Consider the following 23,214-nt stretch of genomic DNA (forward strand, 5'->3'; position numbering starts at 1 on the left):
TAATCAACACTGATACATCTGCCCCCACAAGATTTCATTAAAGAACATGGTGTTTTGGGGGACATAATACATCCAAACCAGCACAGTGATTTTAAGCAGTCCATTGTCCCGGCCGGCGGGACGTTCAACGGAAGCTCCAAATCCTGTGAGGGAGGAATGGTATGGGACAAGAGACACGAGGAATGACAGCAAGACAGGTTTCTGATCAAGCTGCAAAACTTTATTGAAGAGGCAGGGTATATATACCCTAAGGGCGGAGGGAGTGGCTAGTACGAACGGGTGGCGGCCTAGGATTGGCTGCTGCTGTTGCTAGGGCGGATGGCAGATGTAAGGCTAGCACAGGATTGGTGGCTACTGTTGCTGGGATAGAAGGCAGGTAGTAAAGCTAGCACTCTAGATGTGAATCTTAGGCGCAAACGGCTATCACTTCCATAGAAGGCTGAGGGCAACTTAAACTGTTGTTACATCAGCCCTAGCGGTCATGTTGCATATCTCCGGCATCGCTGAGGGTGGATTTTATACATGCTACCTTAATCGTCCCCAACAGTCCATTTGTAGCTGCTGTGAGAAAATGGATTGCAAAGATGCCAAGAGGGAAGCAGGGAGGACAGTTAGGAGAATGGTGGAGATGGAAAGGGTGAGAAATGAATAGACATAGAGTTTGCTTTGGAGGAAAAATTTATTGTCCTGCAAGTAGAAGCTGAGGGAAGAAAGAGGAATCAGGGATAGCTACCAGAAATTTAGCAACCAGTTAAATTGTAGTGCTTTTTACTGAGATGTAGAAACTGGAAGGTTTGTTTTGGCCATGTGAATTTGAGATATCTATTAGACATACCAATGGAAGGGTTAAGTGGGCAAGTGGACATGCATGCGTGTTGGTGTTGTCAGGGTTGCAGACCCAGATTTAAAAGGTGTTGACACATATGGGAGGATCTGAAACCATGGAATTAAGGAATATAGACTGAGATGCAAAGGACACAGAACAGAGCCCTGGCATCTCAGCATTTAGGGATCAAAGGAGTGGGAACTAGCAAAGAAGACTGAGAAGTAAACGAAGAAAATCAGGAAGGCAGAGTTATCATGTAAGTCAAGAAAGACGGAACTGTGTTCCAAGAAGAAGGAAGTGGTCAACTCTGTCCAACACTGATGGAAGATCTAGTAAGATGCAAAGAGAAGTGGCCAAATTTTCATTCTTCATGAGATTATAGGAAAACTATACAATTTTAAGTTGCAGAAACATTAAAACCAATTTATGAACATTTCTATTCATTTTACACTAGTAATTTATTTAAGTAGATTTAGAAGGGACAATGCAACCAGCAGGCTTTTTGTATTGTTTTATTGTCTTATCCAGATAGGTTTTAATTGGTAGAACCTGTATACACAGGACAGTGTTGTACTACATGTATTTAATCATATTTCTCTAATGTATATATTATATTCTGATTTTATATGATACACTTACCTTTGATATTTTTGAAATCCTGTAGTAATGACAAATGATCAAGTATTAATAGTTTTCTTCTTTTGTTAAGACAATTTTATTCATGAAAACAGATAATCTATAGGTATGTAGTTTATATTTGCAATTATAATTACTTTCAACAAAAATAGAAATGGTTTAATGAAACAAGAATTTGCTGGATATATCGTAGAATAATTTTCATGTATATATATGTATAATGTTATCTATTCCCTAATAATTCTTTGTTTAAAACTAATATCTCTACTAACCCTGTAGGTGAACTGGGAGATTCTAGGACCCAATTCTCAGGAAGCCTTACCACCATGGAATGGTGACATTGCAGATCCTGTGAGTGGGTTCTTCTATTTTGGAGAGGGTGAAGGTGGACTGAGAACCATAATTCTGACAATCTATCCTCATGAAGAAATTGAAGTTGAAGAAACTTTTGTTGTTAAACTTAAACTTGTGAGAGGAGAAGCTAGATTAGACTCCAGAGCTAAAGATGTCACATTAACAGTAAGTCTAACTTTGTTTTTCTAACAAAATTTTGGATTTAAAGGATTTCTCAGAAAATCATAGACATTTCGTGAAACCGTGACAGGCTAACGATGAATTGAAAATTATAAAACCAAATGAAGTCATAGTAATTCTGATGGGTGAGCCTTCTGCATTATGTTAGTTTATTACATAGCCTGATTAGTGGCAATTTTTCAGAAGAATGTTTTAAGAAAGTCATAGCTACTTATTTTACAGCCTTTGAGAAAGCATGGTCTTTGGGGCTTGCTTGCTGTTGTTATTTGGCACTTGTAGAGAGGAGGTATCATGACTAGTAGGAAAAGTTGGCTAAAAACTGATTAAATGAAGCAAACATGAGGTGAGTAAAATTAAAGTCAGGCACCAAAGTACTATTCTTCTGGGTTCTATGAAGTGTGGTTTTCTGGTCACTTATTCCCATTATTCTTGGGGAATAGGAACATGTTTGTTTTGTCAGTGTAGTAAAGAAGGTTTTTAAAAATCAGGTAGCTAGGTAGATGTCTTAGTTGGCCAGGCTGCTATGACAAATAGCACACCATGGGTTGACTTACCAGTAGAAACTTATTGCCTCATGGTTTGGAAGTCTACAATTCCAAAATCAAGGCATCATCAAGGCAGTGTTACTCCCCAAAATCTGTGGTGGTCTGGCACTGGCTAGCCATAATCCTTGGGGTTTCTTGGCTTGCATCCCTGCCTCTCGTCAATGGTGATGTCTCTCTCTCTTTGTTTGGGCTCTTCAGGTTTCCATTGACTTCCAACTTCTCCCTGTGTGGTCTCTTCCAACTTCTGCCTTCCAGTTTCTTCTCTGTAGAAGGCCTCCAGTAATATGGATTAAAGACCACTCTATTCAGTTGGGCCATTGGGCCATACCTTCACTAAAACTGACATCTTCTAGAGGTTGTTTTTACAATGGGTTCATACCCCCAAGAATGTTGATTAAGAATATGTCTAAACTGGGGGGCATAATTCAATCTACCATAGTAGATTATATGCAGGTGTTATTTTTATGCTTCTTTAATATCCTTAGCTTATCTGTGTTTTAATGTGTTGGGTTTGCTATAATTTCATCCATTTGTTATTTACTTAGCTATCTGTTCATGTTTTTTAGATACTGAAGTTTGGTGATCCAAATGGAGTTGTTCAGTTTGCTTCTGAGTCTTTACCCAAGAAGACCTATTCAGAGCCATTGGCTTCTGAAGGGCCATTGAGCATTACTTTCTTTGTCGAAAGAGTCAAGGGCATTTTAGGAGAAATTACGGTATCATTTTTCTTTTTGATTTTGCTAAGTAGAGTAACAATTTGCCTAAGAAATGTGACAGAGAAACCTTGTGTCCTGGTTAAAGGAACTTTCTGATAAACTGAGGTTCCTTGAGTTTTCAGTGAAGCTGAGAGGTTTCCTGTAAACACCTTTGGAATCTTCAGCCAGCATGAACCACCAGCTATTTCATTAAACTCAATTACACTAAGGCTACCAAGATCTTTCTCACATGACTGAACTATTTTATATTTCGTTATTTGCTATAACATGAAGCTTTTCTTAAGCTCTCAATGATTTCCATAAATTGCTCGGTATATTCAGGGCTTTATTCCTCAATAGGATTTTTCTGTTCAGTAACTGCTTTGTAGGATGTTACATTTGTGTGTAAATGTTTTGGGATGTCCTTAAAAGTCATATGGATGCTCAGCTAACAGATCAAGGTAATTCATTTGCTAGCAAAATATATTTTGTGAAATTTCTGTTACGTATCTCTCTTCCTGTATTGCAGATTAGCTGGTACTTTTTTGGTTGTTTTTCATGGTTTGGAGGTCAAAAATTCTCGGAATAGAAATCTTAAGTCATGAAATCTTGTAGATATTCCCTATTTTAAAAAAACAACCAGAAACCAATTCTGATGTGAATCATCAGATTATCTACTCGTTTCTGTCTTGAAATATTGTCTAGATCACCAATGAATGTACTTGTGAAACCAGCATTTTGAAATTAACTTGCTTTTCTTTATCTCCTCAAATTCTGTTGTTATTTTAAAAGCAGGTGGAATAATGAGATTTTGTAATCTTGTTCTGCAAATTGCGTGTGACAGCTTGAAAGACTTAATGTAGTTTCCAAAATAACTTATATTTGGAAAGTTTCACTTCAGATATAATGATACACAATTACAATTTCTTTCTGTGTGTATTAAAGAGGAATACATAATTTAAAGGATTTTAATACAATATACTGAATTATTTAACTTTGTTGAATTTTTTCCTTTTATTTTAGGTTTACTGGGAATTAAGTAGTGAGTTTGATATTACTGGAGACTTCATTTTCACAAAAGGATTTTTTATCTTAGCTGATGGAGAGAGTGAAGTGAGCTTTAATGTTCATTTACTACCAGATGATATACCTGAGATTGAAGAAGATTATGTGATCCAACTTGTTTCTGTAGAGGGCGGAGCAGAACTGGATTTAGAAAGATGTATCACATGGTTCTCTGTTTCTGCAAATGATGACCCACATGGAGTATTTGCCTTGTATTCGTATCACCAATCAATACTTGTTGGACAGAACCTTACTAGATACATCCAAATTAATGTAACCCGACTTGCTGGGACATTTGGAGATGTGGCTGTTGGAGTTCTAATATCATCTGACCATAAGGAACAGCCGATTGTTACTGAAAATGCAGAGAGGCAGCTGGTGCTCAAAGATGGTGCCAAATATAAAGTTGACATGGTACCAATAAAGAATCAGGTTTGTAGCATTTCTTCAGTTTTCTGATCATTCCGGTAAATCTCCTTCACCAGAGTTTTACCTCATGATTGGTTTAAATTATTACTTGGACATTTAACTGTAAAATGAAAAGTACCTTAGAAAATACATAGTAATTATTGCGTAATACATGTACTGAAGTATTTGCAATTACAAATGAATAAGTATATCCCTACTTGGAGATAAAAATATTTTTGTCTGAATAGTGGCAAATACTTATTTAGTATTTATAAAGGGAACTATTCCAAGTAAGATACACATATATACACTTACACATACATATATACATATACTCATTTAATCCTCACAACCACGTTAGCAGGTAGATAACTGTTAATATCCCTGTTTCCTTATATATGGAAACAGAGGCACGTAGAGGTAAATTAACTGGTCTGAGATTGTGGCAGAATTGGAATTCATACCCAAGGGACAGGGTCTAAAAACTGTGCTCTTAATTACTCCCCTTTAGATGTAGAATGGCATTATACTAATTCCCTAAATCAACACTAAATTTATTCTTCTTCTGTCATGATGATTACAATAACCCATAATAATGATAGCAGGCATCCGGCTGCTTGCATATAAGTAGATATCTAAAATCTAAATAGGTTTAGGAAATTTATTCTAATTAATAAGTCTAGTTTTTTCCTTCTATAAGCTAATACATTTTTTAGGTTATGTTTAAAACACTATTGATTTCATGAAAAAGTAGCTACAAATTTTGTTAGAAATCTCAGGAGATTCTAGTAACAGCCAAGGGTTCAAATTTTCTTTTTCCAGAGTTCCATTTTATTGTTACCTAATGGGTCCTTCAATCCTAGAGTTAAACCAGTTCTAATTTTGTTTTTTATAGCCATCAAGATGATTCTTATAATGCCATGTATTATAATATCAAGGGGAACAACATTACTGTTACTGTTACATTAGCAGTATTGAATTGAATGAATTGAATTTTCTCATAACTTTCTCATTCAAAATTGCAGAGGAATCTTGAGTATCAGCAGGCTGACCTGTTTTGTATGCATAGTTGCTGATGACATAAGGAAGTTTCCTGATTTTTAAATTCCTCTTTATTCTTCTTCATCCTTTTAATATCTCATAACTCTATCAGGACATTGTTTTTGTACAGGAAGATGTTAATCTGGATGTTTCATATTGTTTCTCATTTTCAGCTGAACCCCGAAGCTGAACCTTATAAGCTATAATAACTGCCCATATTCTAAAAATAGGTAATAGATAGATCTATATTGGATTTGTTAAAGATAGTAGAACTGATGACCATCTCTCCATCATCTCTCTGTCGTCTCTTCCAGCCTATACATATGAGGTATGAGGAGAAATTCAAAGCTGGTATCAATGATCTGGGCTGAGGAGGAGGGTGTTGTAGATTTTCTTCTTTACTTACTCATGGGAGAGTAGAGAGTGGCTGTTCTTTCCTCCCATCCAAGCTGAATAAAAAGTGGAATTGCTCTTAGAAATGAGGGTCTGTTAAAAAAAAAAAAGAGAAAAAAGCTCACAACCACAACAAAACAGATTGGCATCTTATTCTTCAGCTGGATGGTTATTGAAGATGATAAAATTTGTAGGCATCCTCAAGGTGCTACCAATGGGTGGTGCAGCCAGAGAGCGGGCTGTGTTTTCTCTGGAATTTGGAGGATCTATGTGAACATCCAGATTGGCACCTGCTTCTGTGCTTGGAAATTTAGAACATAGGAAATTGGTTATGATTCCTGTGATGTTAATGAGGAGAAGGCTACACAGTGCTCTTCCAGGATTTGGGATGGGTGTGACAAGAATTTATGGATTTCCTGTGGGCCAGCAGCCTTTCTCAATGAACCACAGATAGTGATTTGAGTGACTATTTTTTGCTGTTCTCTCAAGGGTGGTATATAACTAGTATCCTTCTATATGCATAGGAGAGAAGTTGACTTATTTCATACACTGCATGCATTTTGGCTTTGGGGCTTAATTATTACATAGTAAAGAAAGTTTGCCCAAGAGGGTGGCCAGATTAGAGTCATCTTGAGAATTTTGGTGGATTGTGAAACTAGGAAAGAATTTAAAAGTCACATGAGAGAACATCATCCATATCAAGGAATGGTGAAAAGTGGAATTCTGAAGCCTCTAAGGAGACCCTAAATGAATTCCATAGAGGGTCAAAAATCTGGGGGCTTGCCTTGATGGAGGCTTGGTGGTCAGCCAGTGTTAGCCAAGAAGGATTACAGCAGTGAGGCAGGACTTTTGCCATTCTGTCTCAAAGTAACATTCCCTTGCCTCAAAACTGGAAGTCTCAGAACAGTGGTGGAAAGATCAAAGTGGGGTACTGGCAGAGTACTGAAAAATCAGATCATGATCCCTCTCCCATTGTAGCTTCTGAGTCATGGATCAAGCAAGAATGGGATGAATAGGGAAGCATTGATTAATTGTGAGAATTGAAGTTTTTATTTATATGGATCTGGCCTTTTAAATTACTGAAAGTAACAGAAAACTTTGTGATCTTCCACAACATTGTCAAAGGGTAATGGATAGAAACCCTACAGAACAGTAGCAGGAAAAAAAATTAAGCAGTTTCGCATTTGGATTTCACTGAGTTTAGCACATTCAGTAAGTTGATGATCTTAGTTTCATATAAACTTATGGTCAATAGAATATAGACCTGTTTGCTCTGAATAAGCATATTACACTAATTTGTGCCTACTCTGCAACTCTTTGGTCTTCTGTGCACCTTAAGGGTCTTTATTTCTATTGTTGTTTAATAAAATAGAAAAATGGAGGCTTCTTAGTGAGACATGGGTTCCATGGCTATTCCTATGACCCTGTCTTTTGGAAAATGATTCAATGCCATGGCTCTACTCTATCAATTTCCAGCCTCCAATATCTATATCTATTCTTAAGAGTGGAATAAAGAGTGCAAATCTGGGAAAATGAGAGATGGATTAACTAAACAAGAATGTCATTGTATCAAGTCTTGTTTATAAATCTGAAGGATTTTTAAAATAGAGTGTGCTTAAGTTCTAAAACTTGAAACATTTTTCCATGCTTGTCTACATAGCATCATCTTCTTGGGACATTCAGATTATAATATCTGCTAATGAACAGTAGGGAACATTCCTTTAACATTTCTAGGAATAACTTTGTATCATATTATAGTAATATTTCATTTGACTATAAAACTTGACACTGTGAAGATTAGATTATTTTATTTTTCTATTCTATTAATTACTGGTAGTATTCTATTATTTTATTATTCTATTCTTTTACAAAGCAATGTGGGTAGTACAAAATTACTCTAGACTACATATAGGAAAACCAACATGTGCAATATATATTACATGGAATAAGACCCTTGATCTGCCTGGCTCTGAGATTGTCTCTTTAAAGGGTACCTAGGAACATTTTGAAGGATGATAGGCCTCTTTTCATTTCACTTTAAAAGCTTGCTAGTATAGCTTAAGAAGATTCTTAGGTGTTCTAATAACTATTTGAATTACCATCTATGAAATACTTAATTTCTCCTCTGAACCTTTTAAAATTATTTTTTATGATTTCTGTCTATTTTCAATAAAAAATAACAAAAGTTGACTTATTTCTGGTTTGCTTACTTTAACCTTTCCAGTAACCTCTTATAAGTTGCTTGGGCTGCTTCTATTTCTCCCTTTCTTGGGTGTGTGGTATAAGACTGCACACAGTTAGATGGTGTAGAAAGGAGCAGTGTGAGTTAGTTTTCCAAGGTAACTGTTTTCAGGCAAGGTGTGACTTGCACATAAGTTAAGGATAGGATTTTCTGAGCATTCCTCTCCCTACCTCACACCCTGGATAGACTGCATGTCCTTTGAAATTTTGGAGAATAGTTACGAGTACAGTTCTCCCAGTTCCATCCTTCTGGGTAAAAGTTAAGACTTCCAGCAGCTGTGCCACAGAGAAGGACATCAAAGCCTTGTTACAGCTAACCACCTTGCTGTGACTTCTAACCTTCAGGTAGGTCTTTGAACAGGGAAGGGTCCATTAGACTCTGTAAACTAGACAACCCTTGATTTTGGTTTAACATCAGGACCCTGGAGGCATAAACTGTTACCATACCCAGTTAACAAGTGGCTTCTTAGATGAGATGCACACACTGATGATAAGAATCATTGTCATGCTATGGAAATAAGAAATCTAAGTTTAAAAGTATTTAAGTCAGAATGTGAGAGGGATTTTACATTTGCAGTTGAGTCAATGACTCAAGCATTTATTGAGCACTTACCATGTGCCAACCTGTGTGAGAAGCACAGCACATACAAAGTTAACTAAGATGCAATTCATGTCTTCATGTTGCTCCTTGTGTAGTGCAGGAGACAGACCCACTAACAGCCAATTATAAAACAATGTGGAAAAGCAATGTTGGAGTTGGACCCAGGTTATCATGGGACTGTAAATTCTCTCTATTTGTACCCAAATACCTTCAAGAATATTGAGAAATAAAAGAATAGTATTGGTGATGCAGACCTGAACAAGAAAATGGCAGAACACAGTCAACTCCTAAAACGTTCCAATTACCTTTGCCAACTAAATCGGAAGTTTCTATCTACCCACTTTTCTTAAGTAGATGAACCATCTTTTCCTCAAATCTGCCGTCACTCATGTTCCACTTCAATGTTTAACTACTTCATGATAGGGACCTGCCACATCAGACAAGAATGTGTCTGCCCGGAGGGCTGATAGGGCAGCCAGAGAGCAGAGGAGCTGGATGGGAAGGCATCAATGACCTGGTGCTTCAAGCTAATGCCTGGTCCTTCAGGATTTGGAAATGGGGATAAAAGCTCTTTAACTGTCCAGCCAGTGGCCAGCAGGTGGAAGGGGCACACACTTATAGGAGAAGCAGGTGCACATGGCTGAAGTTAGGATATCATGATTTATTTCTGTATCTTTAGTACTTGTTCAGTGAATGCCATTTTGAATGGATGGTGGTTGAATGAATGAATAAAACATTTGTTTTTTTCATGTCACCCAGTGTTTGAACCTGAGATGTGTATTTTTAATTACATGATATTTAAAAGAAGCAGGAACACCACAGAAATGGTTGCTACTACAGTCAATAAAGATGAACAGAGTGTTTAGTAATATTCCAGATTATGGGACAACTTGGGGCCTTAATCATTATCAATAGTAATGTTTCTATGGAAAAATGTATTCTAAGTTTCAAAAGTATACGTTTAGTATAAAACCAATTTGTAAATTTAGGATGTGCCCTGATAAAAATCGGGGGAAAGAAATATGAAACAATTTGACTCTAAAACTTCAAAAATTGGTAATATTTTATGTGGTGCTAGTCATTTTTATTTATCCAAAATACTTAAATAATCAGAACCCCTAATTTATTATATATTTTAAGTAAATATCTTAGTGTTATTTATTCCTTGATGATGAGGAAAATGTTTTTCCAGGTTTCAGGAGTTGAGACTATTTTCCAGTATGTGCTTGATACATGATCACTAATAGTTGACACATGATCCCTTGATACGTGACCACTCATAAAATTTTATTACTGTCATTCTTGATGCCATTTGGGCACAAATGGATAATTTGAAAATTTGTGTTTTTTGTACTCTACCACTACCACTCTCCAACCCACAGTCTTCATGTTGGTGGTTGGTCTTATAACGAGGGGAAAGAGCGTATGTTAATAAGAATGTTTGATGCTAAAGGCAGTGTGCCAATGGCTTTTGTCAAATGTCTGTATTTTTCTCTGAAAATTATTTCTTACCAATAAAAATATCATTGGTGCTGTTTCTTTGCAGGTCTTCCTGTTACTAGGCTCTAACATCACTTTGCAACTGATGACTGTGAGGCTTGTTGGTAGACATCTCTATGGAATGCCACAGATTCTCCAGGAAGCAAAGTCGGCTGTCTTTCCAGTCCCTGAGAAAGCTGCCAATTCTCAGGTAATTGGTCCTGGGTGTTGTATTCCTTGACAGCCACTAGAGGGCAGCGTTTACAGGATGGACTGAGATTCTTAGAATTATTTTAAGATTAACTATTTCCTTCAATCCAAATAACCCTGTGAATACAAAGAAAACCTTATGAATACATTATATGAAAATGATTTGTCAATTTTCAACATTATGTGGAAAAATATGTTTCCTTTATGGAGTTTTAGAAAATTTATATCCTACAGAATTTGAATGTAAGATGTAGAGTTTTTAATTTCCAGATCATTGTGCATCCAGATCATATAATGCAACTATAATCTACATTATAAAATAGAATAAATTTTCAACTATCAGATGTCATGTCAAACATTTCTCTATAAATGAATATATTTCTAAACAAAGAAAATGTGTTTTATAAACAGAAAAAGTTCATGTTTAACCCACTCTTTCAGAAAATAGGAAACTTTAGAGAGAAAAATTATTCTAAGCCTGTTTTCCCCTTAGGTTGGATTTATGTCTACTGCTTTTCAACTTACGGATATCACTGCTGGAACAAGCCAATTTGTGATTTCAAGGAGAGGGACGTATGGTTCTCTCACAGTTGCCTGGACAGCTGGATATGCTCCAGGGCTAGAAATCTCTGAATTCATTGTTGTCGGTAACATGACCCCTAAATTGGGTGAGTGGTAGTTTTCACCAAGATCAACCCTGTAGAACATGAAGGTGTATAACCGGCCACTAGTTTTCTTGGGCCACACTTCCTCTGGACACTGAAATGGTTGTCTTTTAGTACAGTGCTCCCAGATTTTAAGAGATCAGGGAGGCTGATCAGTGCAGGCCTCTTGGTGAAAATGAGAGAAGCCTTATTCTGTCAAATTAAAAACTTCATTCCTCACCCCAAAGTAGTGATCACTAAGCAGAATGCTCTATCCATACATTAGGAGTTTGTTAAAAGTGTTTCTAAAAACCTTATTCAGTTTATGCAATAATTAGTAAGATACCACTTTGGATACATTTTCATGTTCATCTGAATATTTCAGATAGTAGAGCAGGTGTTATTTCATCTGCTTGAGTTTTGAATTGTACTATTAGCTATTTGAAAGTTAGTGAGATGTGAATATTTGATGGTTTGCCCTCTACCGGGTTATAGAAAGCTTCACTGCAAATTCATGTGATGCCAGTTTATAAAGGACCTCTCCAGAGGACTCCTAAACTTTGAGGTTCCCCTTCTTGATTCCGTGTCCTGCTGGTCACCAGGCAAAGGCCACTGACCGTCAGTAATAAATCTAATGAATCTGCATCATGGGCTGTGATCTTCAGTCTCTCAGTGAGGATGGATTGATTTTCCCTTTTTCCAAGTCTTAGTATCACTGAGCGATGAGAAGGAATGGAATCTGAAGTCCTTTAGAAGATGGGGGTGAGCTAGGGACAGTGAAGATGACAACATTGTCACGCCAGTTTCCATCCCAATAGGAATCCCACTAATAGATAGAGTGAGTTTAGAAGCTCGTCTAAGGGATACCACAGCACTAGAACTGACTTGGATACTGGGGTTTCTTTAACCACTAATGGGCACTCTGCTCTGAATGTATCAAACACTGACTCCTCTTTACTTTCCTTTTGGCATGTGCCTTATTTAAAGGTATTTAATTATCTTTCTTGTCTATTTTCTAGCCCTTTCTTCCTCAGAAACTCTTATCTTTCATTCCCCTACCTCTTCTGTCAGTTTGGATGATATACACTGCTCCATATAATTTAGTGGCTTCTTTTTTTCTTTTTTATATTAGTAACCACTTATTAGGTCTGTAAAAAATCAGTTTGTAGAAATATTGTTCTTTATGAGTACATACGTGAGTTTACTCTTATATATAAAATTGATCTTCCAAATCTTTGAGCAATTTATTAATAAGTCAATCATACTAAAATAACAGGAATTGATGATTGATATCATCAAGGATTTTTTTCAGTTTCTTTAATGTTTTTTTCATAATATATTCAATCATAACTAAAAGTTAAATAATTAGTACAATGAACACCATTAGTACAATGAACACTCATTGACTAGATTTAACAATTATTAACATTCCACCATACTACATCATTTTAAAAAGTAATTTAAAATAAGACTCATGTATTATGATGTTTCACCCAAAATTACTTTAATATGCATGTCCAAAAAATATACAGGGGCCAGAATTCAAACCAAAGTCTGCCTAACACTGTTCCCTTCCCATTACTGGATTTTGTAATTGAGTCAGGAAAGGAAAAGAGAAAGTGGGAAAGGTAAGACAAGGGTTGAAGGCAAGGTTTGGTGGTCTAGCGAGCGTCCTAAAACTTTACTTACCACCACCACTACCACCGCTACCTTTTTTTTTTTTTTTTTTTTAACACAAGCTCTGTTTTACTTTTTACTGACTGGAAGATAATTTTAGAAGAGAGGATATTTCACTACAATGTTAAGACTTGAATCCTAATTTGAGAACTAGGAAATAATACCTTCCTTTCCTTTTCATGTTCCTTTCAGGGAGCCTTTCATTTTCTCATGGTGAACAAAGTAAAGGTGTTTTGCTACGGACTTTTCCAAGCCCCGGTCGACCCGAGGCCTTTGTTATTCACCTATCTGGAGTGCAGAGCACTGCCCCTGGTGGAGCTCACCTTCGGTAAGAGCAAACGAACCGCAACCAAGAAACTCCCTAAAGAATAATCTGGAATTTATGGGTCAAGTCAGAAAAAGTCACAAGGATCACTTTCCTCAAAGTAGATCCCAAAACAGTTTCTAGTGTAGAATAGCGGTTAGCAACATACAGCCTGTCTTCCAGAGATATCGTGGAGTCAGGCTGATCTTTGGTAGACCTACAATTGCTGCTGGACGGCCTTAAAGAGACTTTATCAGGACCTCTAACTTAAGAGAATTGTCCTGGGATAACCTCTGCAATAAGAACCATGAAAGCAAATGCACTTGTTTTTAAAGAGGGCTGTTTCCTTATAAAGAAGCTGGAAAATATTTGTTTTCCTCAGGAGACTGAGAATAAGAATAAGGCATCATGGTAGGGTAATAATGTTGCTTGTTTAAACCAATAGTTCTTCTGAATTAATTTAATTTTATTCAATTTTTCAATGTATCTATAATGACTGTTTATGAAGAAACCAGTCTATTTGCAGATAAACAAGTCCCAGTCAACAGCATTGTCAATCCCTTTTTGTCTTTAGCTTATATAAATAGACTATCATTTCTATTTGTCACGAGGCTATTCACCAGAACTTATTAGACGTTATTTTCGGATTAATTTAGGTTTTAAAATATTGGTTCTAATAACTTGAGATGATGATAGAAAACTCATAGAATTGATTTTTACAGCAATTTTAATATTTTGAATTAAGCTTCATTCTCCTTCCCCACCCTGAATTGAAGCAAGGCTAATTGAAGCAATGGCCCGTTATCTACAAATGGGCCATTTTTACACATGAGCCATCGGGTGGATCTTTCTACAGGTGTACATTACACATTATAAAAAATAATTTGACAACCCTGCTCTCATGAAGCTCATGCGTTACAATGTTCTAGGCGACTGGAAAAATAATAACATCAGCTGCAGCAGCAATTAATCCTTGTCTCATATAGGTACTGTTAGTATCTCATTTTACAGCTAAAGACTTTAAAGCTTAGGGAAGTTAAGTAGGTTTCCCCAGATCGCATAGCTAGTAAGTGAAAGAGCCTGGATTCCGGAACAGGCCATTTGTCTCTAGCACTTGTATTTTTAACTATTACCCTATGTCTATTTGCATAATTCAGTGGGTTTATTTTTCAGTTTCATTACTTTCTGAAAAGGGAAAAATGTAGAGCTTGTGAACGAGGGGTTATTGAACTAGAAAACTGATAGGAATTTAGAGAAAAAGTTAATTGATAAGAGATTTTCCTACTTTTCCTCTGCCTGGGACAAGCATGAGCAGAGTAGCAGAGGGCAGGCCGTAGAGCCAGATCTGTAGATTTAGTCCTGGCTCTGCCATTTACTCAGTGTGCAACTCTGGGAAAGTTACTTGATCTTTCTGTTGTTCAGTTGACTTATTTGTAAAACAGGAAAAGTGTGACCAAAACCAGCATATATTCACGTCTGTTTGTGTATATGTTTGTGTGGGGGATATGGGTAGGCAGAATATGGCTTCGTGTTATACATACACCATTAAAAAAACTGTTTGGCCACAGAACATACTTCAGGATCACAAATTCAAATACCTTTAACAACAAAAATAACCAGCTAACAGTTTTATAGCGCTTACCCTGTGCCAGCCACTGTTATTGTTATATATATACTCAGTTACTCTCCATTACAACCAATTTATGAGGTAGATATATTGTTAGTCCCAGTTTACAGATGAAGAAACTGAGACACAGATTATGTAACAAACCCAGTGTCACATATTTTTCAGGCTATGATTTGAACTGTCTGATCACTATGTATATGCTTAACCACTATGCTGTAAACTGAGTGATGGGTGTCTGACAGCAGGTAGTCATGGGGTCTGGGTGTCCTCACTAAAGGCATTGAACTTTAGATTGAAACATATACACACACACACACACAGTCAACCAAAGAATATATGTCTATGGTTGATTATAACCTCTGACATAAAAAGTAGCTCATGGCAAAAATCCATAGGAAAAAGCTAAAGATAAATTATTGTCATAGATATTTCTTTCAATTCATATATGAAGTTTTTAGCTACCTTTGTCCCATTACTGGCTCCTCATAGGGGCAATTATTTCTATTTGTTAGATAAGAAAGCTGGAAGGGTCCAGAATATCATAAAGTTTTTGGTATATTTGTGCTGATGATAAGAGAGAGCCAGATGTTTCAGATCCTTCAGAGCTGAACAGGGTTGTCTGGACAAGCAAACCGGAGACCTATGAGCTCTTTACTTGTTAGGTCCCATCACCTGTGGTTGCAGCTCCTGTTCTTAAATTTCTTGGGCTCTAGTATTTTCATCAGTAAGTAAGTAGGGTTTCCAGGTTTTTGAAAGGGCACGTCATTTTAACATGCTGCCTCTGTGAGCAACATCTTCAATATGTGGAAGATGAGTCTCTCCAGTACTTTTCCTATTTTCACCAGTTCTTTCATGGCTTAACTTTTTTTTCCCCAGATCAGGTTTCACTGTTGCTGAAGTTGAACCAATGGGAGTCTTTCAATTTTCCCCTAGTTCAAGAAATGTCATCGTGTTGGAGGATATGCAGATGATCAGGTTACATGTACAGAGATTGTTTGGGTTCCACAGTGATCTTATTAAAGTTTCCTATCAGACAACTGCAGGAAGTGCAAAGCCACTGGAAGACTTTGAACCTATTCAGAATGGGGAACTGCTGTTTAAAAAATTCCAAACTGAGGTTGATTTTGAAATAACTATTATTAATGATCAGCTTCCTGAGATAGATGAAATTTTTTATATCAATCTAACTTCTGTAGAAATCAGGGGATTACAAAAACCTGATGCTAACTGGAGACCACGCTTGAATCTAGATTTCAGTGTTGCAGTGATCATGATATTGGATAATGATGGCCTGGCAGGAATGGATGTTTCTTTCCCCAAGACAACTGCAGCAGTAGACACAGCTCGCATTCCTGTAGAAACTGATTTTACCACCCAACTTGACACAACCAAGACAACTACCATTCCACAGTCAACTGAAATGGTTGCCGTTGTTACTGCAGCAACTGTTACATCTGCCATCCCTGAGAAACTTGTCACCCTTCCTAGTACATCTGCCATGTCTGAGAAGCCTGATGTGGACCCTGTAACTGCTGATATTTCCATTCATGGAACGTTTAGTCTTGGGCGACCAATTGTTTACATTGAAGAGGACATGAAAAATGGCACACTCAATTCTGCAGAAGTTCTTATTCGAAGAACTGGTGGTTTTACTGGCAATGTCAGTATAACAGTTAAAACCTTTGGAGAAAGATGTGCTCAGAAGGAACCAGATGCCTTGCTTTTTCATGATATCCATGGACTTGCCAACCTAACTTGGGCAACTGAAGAAAAAGATTTTGAAGAACAAACTCTTATCCTTACATTTCTAGATGGAGAAAGAGAACGTAAAATATCAGTACAAATTTTGGATGACGATGAGCCTGAAGGGCAGGAATTCTTCTATGTGTTTCTCACAGACCCTAAAGGGGGAGCACAGATTGTGAAAGGAAAGGATGACACTGGATTTGCAGCTTTTGCCATGATTATTATTACAGGTATATCTTTGAGTGATGGATATGAGAATGTACTTTTGTGATACAGAATTTGGACTAAAATCCAGCTATCTTAAACTTAATTTAAGGGGATGAATTACTTGAATCACTTGTAAGAATTTATTAAAACAAGTTTTTTTTTTTCCCCTGTAGCATGGACCTATAACATGAACCAATGACATTGTGCTGAGGTTCCAGGCTAGAATTTCATGGGCAGTAAATGTCACAACCCAGAGCTGGTTACATAATCTATAATTCTATCCTTATACAATACAGGGAAAATCTTAAAAATATTTTAATCCATGGTTCTTTTGGGGAAAATATTTAATTTAATCATTCAAACATAAGGCAGTCTATCTTGTATTGAAGCCCTCTTCTAATTTCCTAGCCACTTTCAATAATCCTTCCTAAAATCGAAGCTCTCATTGTTAAGAAATTTTATTTATGAAATAAATTAAAACTGTTTCTTTTTTGTTCTGCTTTTGAGCTAGTGCTGCTTAGGTATCCATTGTATTGTTGAGTCCTTTCTCAGCCTTTTCTCTAGATTAAAAATTCAATTTTTATTCAGGGATTCTTCATACATCTTATTTTAAAATTCTTTGGTGATAATTTGCAGTTTCCCCATGAAGTCATACTAAATTTCCTTAAGTAGTATAGCATAGCTTGCAAATATATTACACTAATAAGAGTAGTGACAATGTCATCCCATGACTTTTACATACTCTGCCTTTTATATAAGCATTCGTGAGTTTTACACAGTGTTTTAGAGTTTTCAGATGATACTATGATAGAATAGAGTAGGGGAAAGAGCACTAAAAATCATGAAATCTATGTTTTTGAGCCAGATTAGCCATTAATTGGGAGACTTTGAACAAATCATTTACTCTCTTGGCCTTATTTTCCTCCTCTATAAAAGGGAAAGTTTTAGAATAAACATCTTTATAATACAGTTTTAGGATTCAGTGGTTCCTAGAATTCTTATTTTATTTTAGCCATTCAATTATAATTTGATTTTGATTTTGCATTTAGCCTACCTTCATACTCAGCATCAGTCCATGTATGTTACACTATAAATATACATCAATTATAATTGATGTCATTTATTCCTATTCCTACAGTTTATTAAGAGTAGTTTAAATAATTATGATTCTACTCTACCAGTTATTTACTGATTTTGATTCATGCTGCCTTAATGCCATCTAAATGTTTCTATCAAAATAATTATTTTGGCACTCAGTATCCCTCCCTGCTCCTCCATTTCATGACATAGATCTTTTATGGCAATTATTTGAGTATGACCAGGCAGAACTGACAGTAATAATATTTAGTAATTAGTTTGGCTCAGGCACAAATGAATCAAAACGGTTGCTGAAGGGTCCTTGCCATGCCAAGCATTGCTCCATTAGTTACTGGATAGTGGGGGGATCTTGTGTTGTTGGTCAGGACAGTAGCAGAGGGCTCTTTAGGGCTTTAGAACAGCAGGTATGTACCAACTTGAATGGAAGTTTCTCTATATTTTATCAGTCAGTATGGTGTACCAATGCCTTTCTGTATATTAGCTCTGAGAATAACTTACCATACAAGTATCCCCTCAACTAAGGATTGTGAGATCCTGACTAGGTCCTCTAGCATTTACCTTCCCTACCTAAGGTGAACTGATGAAGCACATATGGCAAGTGATAATCATAGCCCGTCATAACCAAATCTTAACATCGCATGATGTAATTTACCTGACAATGTGCTTGGCACATTCTTGTAGTCATAATGCTGTAAGTAAAAAACTTTTCCTTACTCTGCCGATGAATTATTCGCTTCATCTTCTCCCTACCTGATTTTTTTTAACTAAATCATTGCTTAAATTAGTTCATTAAATTTGCTGAAATCCATCTATCTTTAATTTATGTAGTTGTTTCACATTTAGATTTTAGAAGGAACTATTAAAATAAATCAGAGAAGAAAGAGTTTATTTAGTTTGGTTTTGATTTATGGCAAATTGGAAGTCTTGGAGCATCTTATTAGAAGTTTGACATCAAATTTATTATTGTGGATGTGGCAAAGGAAAGTATTATTTTAATTTAAGCTAAACTAGTTGTGATCGGAAACAAAGATGAAGGTTCTAATTTTGAGAAGCTAATAATCTATGTGGTGAGACCAAATTCCTACTCAAGGTGACTAGAAGAACGATTGCTGCCAAAGAGAACTGTTGACTTCAGGTTCTGACACAGGTCTAAGAAGTGGTGGCAGTGATTAATTAGTGAGGATGAGGGTTGGCAATCTGACAGAGACAAAACACATATGAGATGCTAGGACAAATGTGGTCCTCCTTATATGTGTTCATAATCAATTGTCTTCATGTTTGCTCGCACTGCAGATCTGAGAAATAGACCCAGGGCTGATAACTATTAGCTTTCCTCCATCAAGACAGTTAAGTGTTTCTCTCTTTTCTTATCCCTGCCATGTTCCTAACTTTAGAAGTCCTATCTCCTTGGAATCTCGGGAATCAGATTTCAGAGTGGTGGAGAAAAGTGGTTTTTGAGGCTAATTGCTTTGGGATCTAAAGCTTCTAGGTCATTTTGTGAGATGGTGCCATTCAGAAAGAGAAACCAGCAGGAGCTGTACATTAAAATGTTTCTAGTCTGAGAAGGTGGCCTAGTGCTGTCCAGGATTTGAAGTGGCTATTTCAGGGGAGTATGGGCCCTGGTTTGTTTCACTTTAAAAACACATTTTAAAAAATGATAGTTCCTATAATCTCAAGTGTTGCTCAGAAGTTGCTGATATGTAGAGGTACTCAGGAGTTTTTTTAATTGTCCTACTGTTTTTCCCTGGTTCAAATAACCTAATGCATAGCAAAAACAGTATTTTGATCAAATCTTGTAGGAAGGTAAATTTGTTAGATTGATTTCATTTATTTAATACATATTTAGTAAACAGAATATACAGGGTACTGCTCTTGGTGCAAGGGATACAGCAGTGAATAAAACAGTTACTTCTCTGGTAGCGTTTACTTTCTATTGGAAGATACAGACTACAAAAAGATAAACATGTATAAAATGTCAAGTACTATCAAATATAAAGTAGGGCCTCATCAGAGAGAGACAAATATGTGTGTGTCATGGTGGGGAGTAGACTTTGATGTTTTCTTTCCTCTGGGTTTCTATTCTCAAGATGTTAGCCACCTTATTGTTGTTATTTTGATTTTAGTCTATTTTTAGTAAAGATCTTTAAAAATTGTATCTGACTTTCCTCCCACACCTCCCCCACACATACACAATCAACTGTGAATGCCCCACCTGTGTAGTTTGCCAGGGCTGCTATGACAAATACCACACAGTGTATTGGCTTAACAGTAGGAATTTATTGGTTCATGGTTTGGAATGCCAGAAGTCTAAAATCAAGGTGTCGAGATGATCATGCATTCTCTTAGAGTTGGTAGCATTCTGATGATAGTTTGCCCCAGTCTTTGGGTTTTCTTGATTTGCATCTCTGCTTCCCTCACATGTCAATGTTCTTGGCTTCCTGTGTCTTTCTCTGAATTCTGGCTTCTATGTCTTCTTCCTGTGGATTTCTCTTTGTAAGAAATATGGATTAAGGCCCACCCTGATTCAGTTTGGCCCCACCTAAATAGGATCTTACAGAAGGTCCTTTTTCACAAATGAGTCCACATCTTAAATGACAATACATTTTCAAAGGGTCCTGTTTACAAATGGGTTCCCACCCACAGGAATGCAGATTAAAATTAAGAATATGTCTTTGTTGGGATACATGATTCAACTTTCACATCACCTTTGTACTATCTGGGCTGGAGAGATTAATGAAGCGTTGGAGACCTTTTAAATTCTGAAATATATTATAACCCTTCATTTCTCTTTACAGGGAGTGATCTTCAGAATGGCATTTTAGGATTTAGTGAGGAGTCTAGGAGTGGACTAGAACTGGGTGAAGATGCTGATAAAAGAAAACTGCATCTTATTGTCACAAGGCAACCAAACAGGTATGAGTATATATGTGGAAGATGTACCATCCTGTGTGTCCATTCAGTATCTAATTTGAATTCATAAAATGGTAGAGGCAGGATGAAATATTGATGTAGGAAGCTATAGTGGAATTTGGTATGTTAGTGTTCAGTTGTTATTGTTCTTAATTTGTTATTTAACATACTTGATTTACAGTCTTGACTTAGGGCTACCTTCAGCATTTTGTATTTCATAGAGTACTATAAAATGTCAAATGCATTATGATGTAGGTCATCACCTCATCATATCTGCCATTCTCTTATCACTCTGCATACACAACCATTTTATGTGAGGTAGACTTGGAATACCAACATTTGCTAGCAACTTGATACTTTATTATACAGATATTGTGAATGCTCATCATGTACATGCACCAGGGTGCACACACATGAACGTGTGTGTGTGTGTCTGTGTGTGTGTATGCAATACCTTTTCTATTTGGGGCCTAAATATTCTTTGAAAATACATGCCAACTTTGTCTTTAAAATTACCATTTTTGGCAGTAGTGTTTTTCCTTTAGAAGAAGAATTGTTAAAAGATAAACTAGGAACATTTACTTGAAGGCAGGGGTTCTTTGAAATTTTTATTTTCACATTTATGGTACATATAGGTGGGGAATGTAAATTATTTGTTTTCCTGTTCCTTATAGATAGTTCAATTAATGCTTATTCAGTACTGAATAGTGTGTAGTCAAAGAATGCTGTGCAAATGCTAGACCTCAATTTTATTATCCACAATGAGATGAATTGGTCGTTTTCAGCCTTATCCGTATTAAGTGTTGTATTTTGGACAAAGAGGTACAATTAACACAGTGATAACATAGTACATTACTGCATTTGCATTGGTTTCATTTGTTTAGGGCCTTTGAAGATGTCAAAGTCTTTTGGAGAGTCACATTTAACAAAACAGCCATTGTGCTTCAGAAAAATGGGGTGAACCTGATGGATGAACTCCTCTCTGTGTCAGGGACCACAATCTGCATGACAGGTCAAACAAAGTGCTTCATCACCATTGAGCTCAAACCAGAGAAGGTAAGAAATGATGAGACACAGAATTATCAACTTCTAATTACATTCTTTTATAATTAGTAATTTTAAAACCACTTTATTGAGATGCACCCATAGCTTATTGACTAGATTCTTTGTGTCTTGCCTCGCTATAATGTCTAAATCTCTTTTCTGGACAACAAACTTCAGATTTAGAATGTATTGTATTATGCATTTTTGTAAATAAGCAAGTCAGTTTTCTCATTTGCTTCTTTCTTATTGTTTCATTTATTCAAATGCCCACCAAGTATGGCCTTTTTGGCTCTTTGGTAGATAAAAACCTTAACTCCCACCTGTTTATGAATAGGGAATGCAAGAACTTTCAAATTTATGGATATGATAAAGAAAAATACTGAATATTCAGAGTAATATGATTGAAGATGACTCAGGGGATAATTCACACAGGGAGCTGCTGGGCCATGAGGAATCTTGGAAATGATAAACAGAAGATCTGTGAGAAAATAGAAGACTTGAAATAACTATAAACCAACTAGATCTAACCAACATATGTAGAGCACTTCACCAACAATGGTGAAATACACACTTTTCAAGTGCACGTGAATCATTCTCTAGGATAGACCATATGTTAACGCACAGGGGAAATCTAAAGAAATTTTAAAATGTTGATATCATAAAAAGTAACCTCTAAGCCCAATGGAATAAAGCTAGAAATAAACAACAGAATGAAAGCTGAAAAAATAAATATATGGAAATAAAACAGCACACTGTTAAACAACCAATGGGTTAAAGAAAAAACTACAAGAGAAATAGTGAAATACTTAGAGCCAAATGTAAACAAAGATACAACATACCAAAACTTATGGGATACAACAAAGGCAGTCTTCAGAGGAAAATTTATAGCTATGAATGCTTATAGTTTAAAAAAGAAAGAGAAGCTCAATTTAATAACCTAACTTTACATCTTGAGGAACTAGGAACAAAAGAGCAAAGTAAACACAAAGCAGAAGAAAGGAAATAATTAAGGTTAGATTAGAGAGGAGATAAATGAAATAGAGAACAGAAGATCAATTTAAAGAATAAACAAAACAAAAGCTTGGTGCTTTGAAAAAAATCAATAAAATTAACAAACTTTTAGCTAGAGTAACAAAGGAAAAAGGAGAAAAGAAGCAAATAACTAAAAATCAGAGGGGAAAATGCTGATTACACTACTGACCTTAAAGAAATGAAAAGGATTATTAGAGGATATTATGAACAATTGTACAACAAACTTGATAATCTAGAAGAAATGGAAAAAT

At 36.2% G+C, this 23,214-nt stretch overlaps 1 protein-coding gene across 1 annotated transcript in view; it reads left to right on the forward strand.

Moving 5' to 3' along the window:
* Positions 1-23,214, forward strand: part of ADGRV1 (adhesion G protein-coupled receptor V1) — a 635,274-nt gene that overhangs the window by 208,154 nt on the left and 403,906 nt on the right. The window contains exons 68-76 of the mRNA XM_037801795.1: positions 1,742-1,981; positions 3,108-3,257; positions 4,260-4,733; positions 10,532-10,675; positions 11,168-11,342; positions 13,188-13,323; positions 15,803-16,902; positions 20,773-20,890; positions 21,772-21,943. Coding sequence (XP_037657723.1) covers positions 1,742-1,981; positions 3,108-3,257; positions 4,260-4,733; positions 10,532-10,675; positions 11,168-11,342; positions 13,188-13,323; positions 15,803-16,902; positions 20,773-20,890; positions 21,772-21,943 — 2,709 coding nt within the window. The remainder of the gene's footprint in view (positions 1-1,741; positions 1,982-3,107; positions 3,258-4,259; positions 4,734-10,531; positions 10,676-11,167; positions 11,343-13,187; positions 13,324-15,802; positions 16,903-20,772; positions 20,891-21,771; positions 21,944-23,214) is intronic.

This window comes from Choloepus didactylus, chromosome 13, assembly GCF_015220235.1.
Source record: "Choloepus didactylus isolate mChoDid1 chromosome 13, mChoDid1.pri, whole genome shotgun sequence".
NCBI lineage: Eukaryota > Metazoa > Chordata > Mammalia > Pilosa > Megalonychidae > Choloepus > Choloepus didactylus.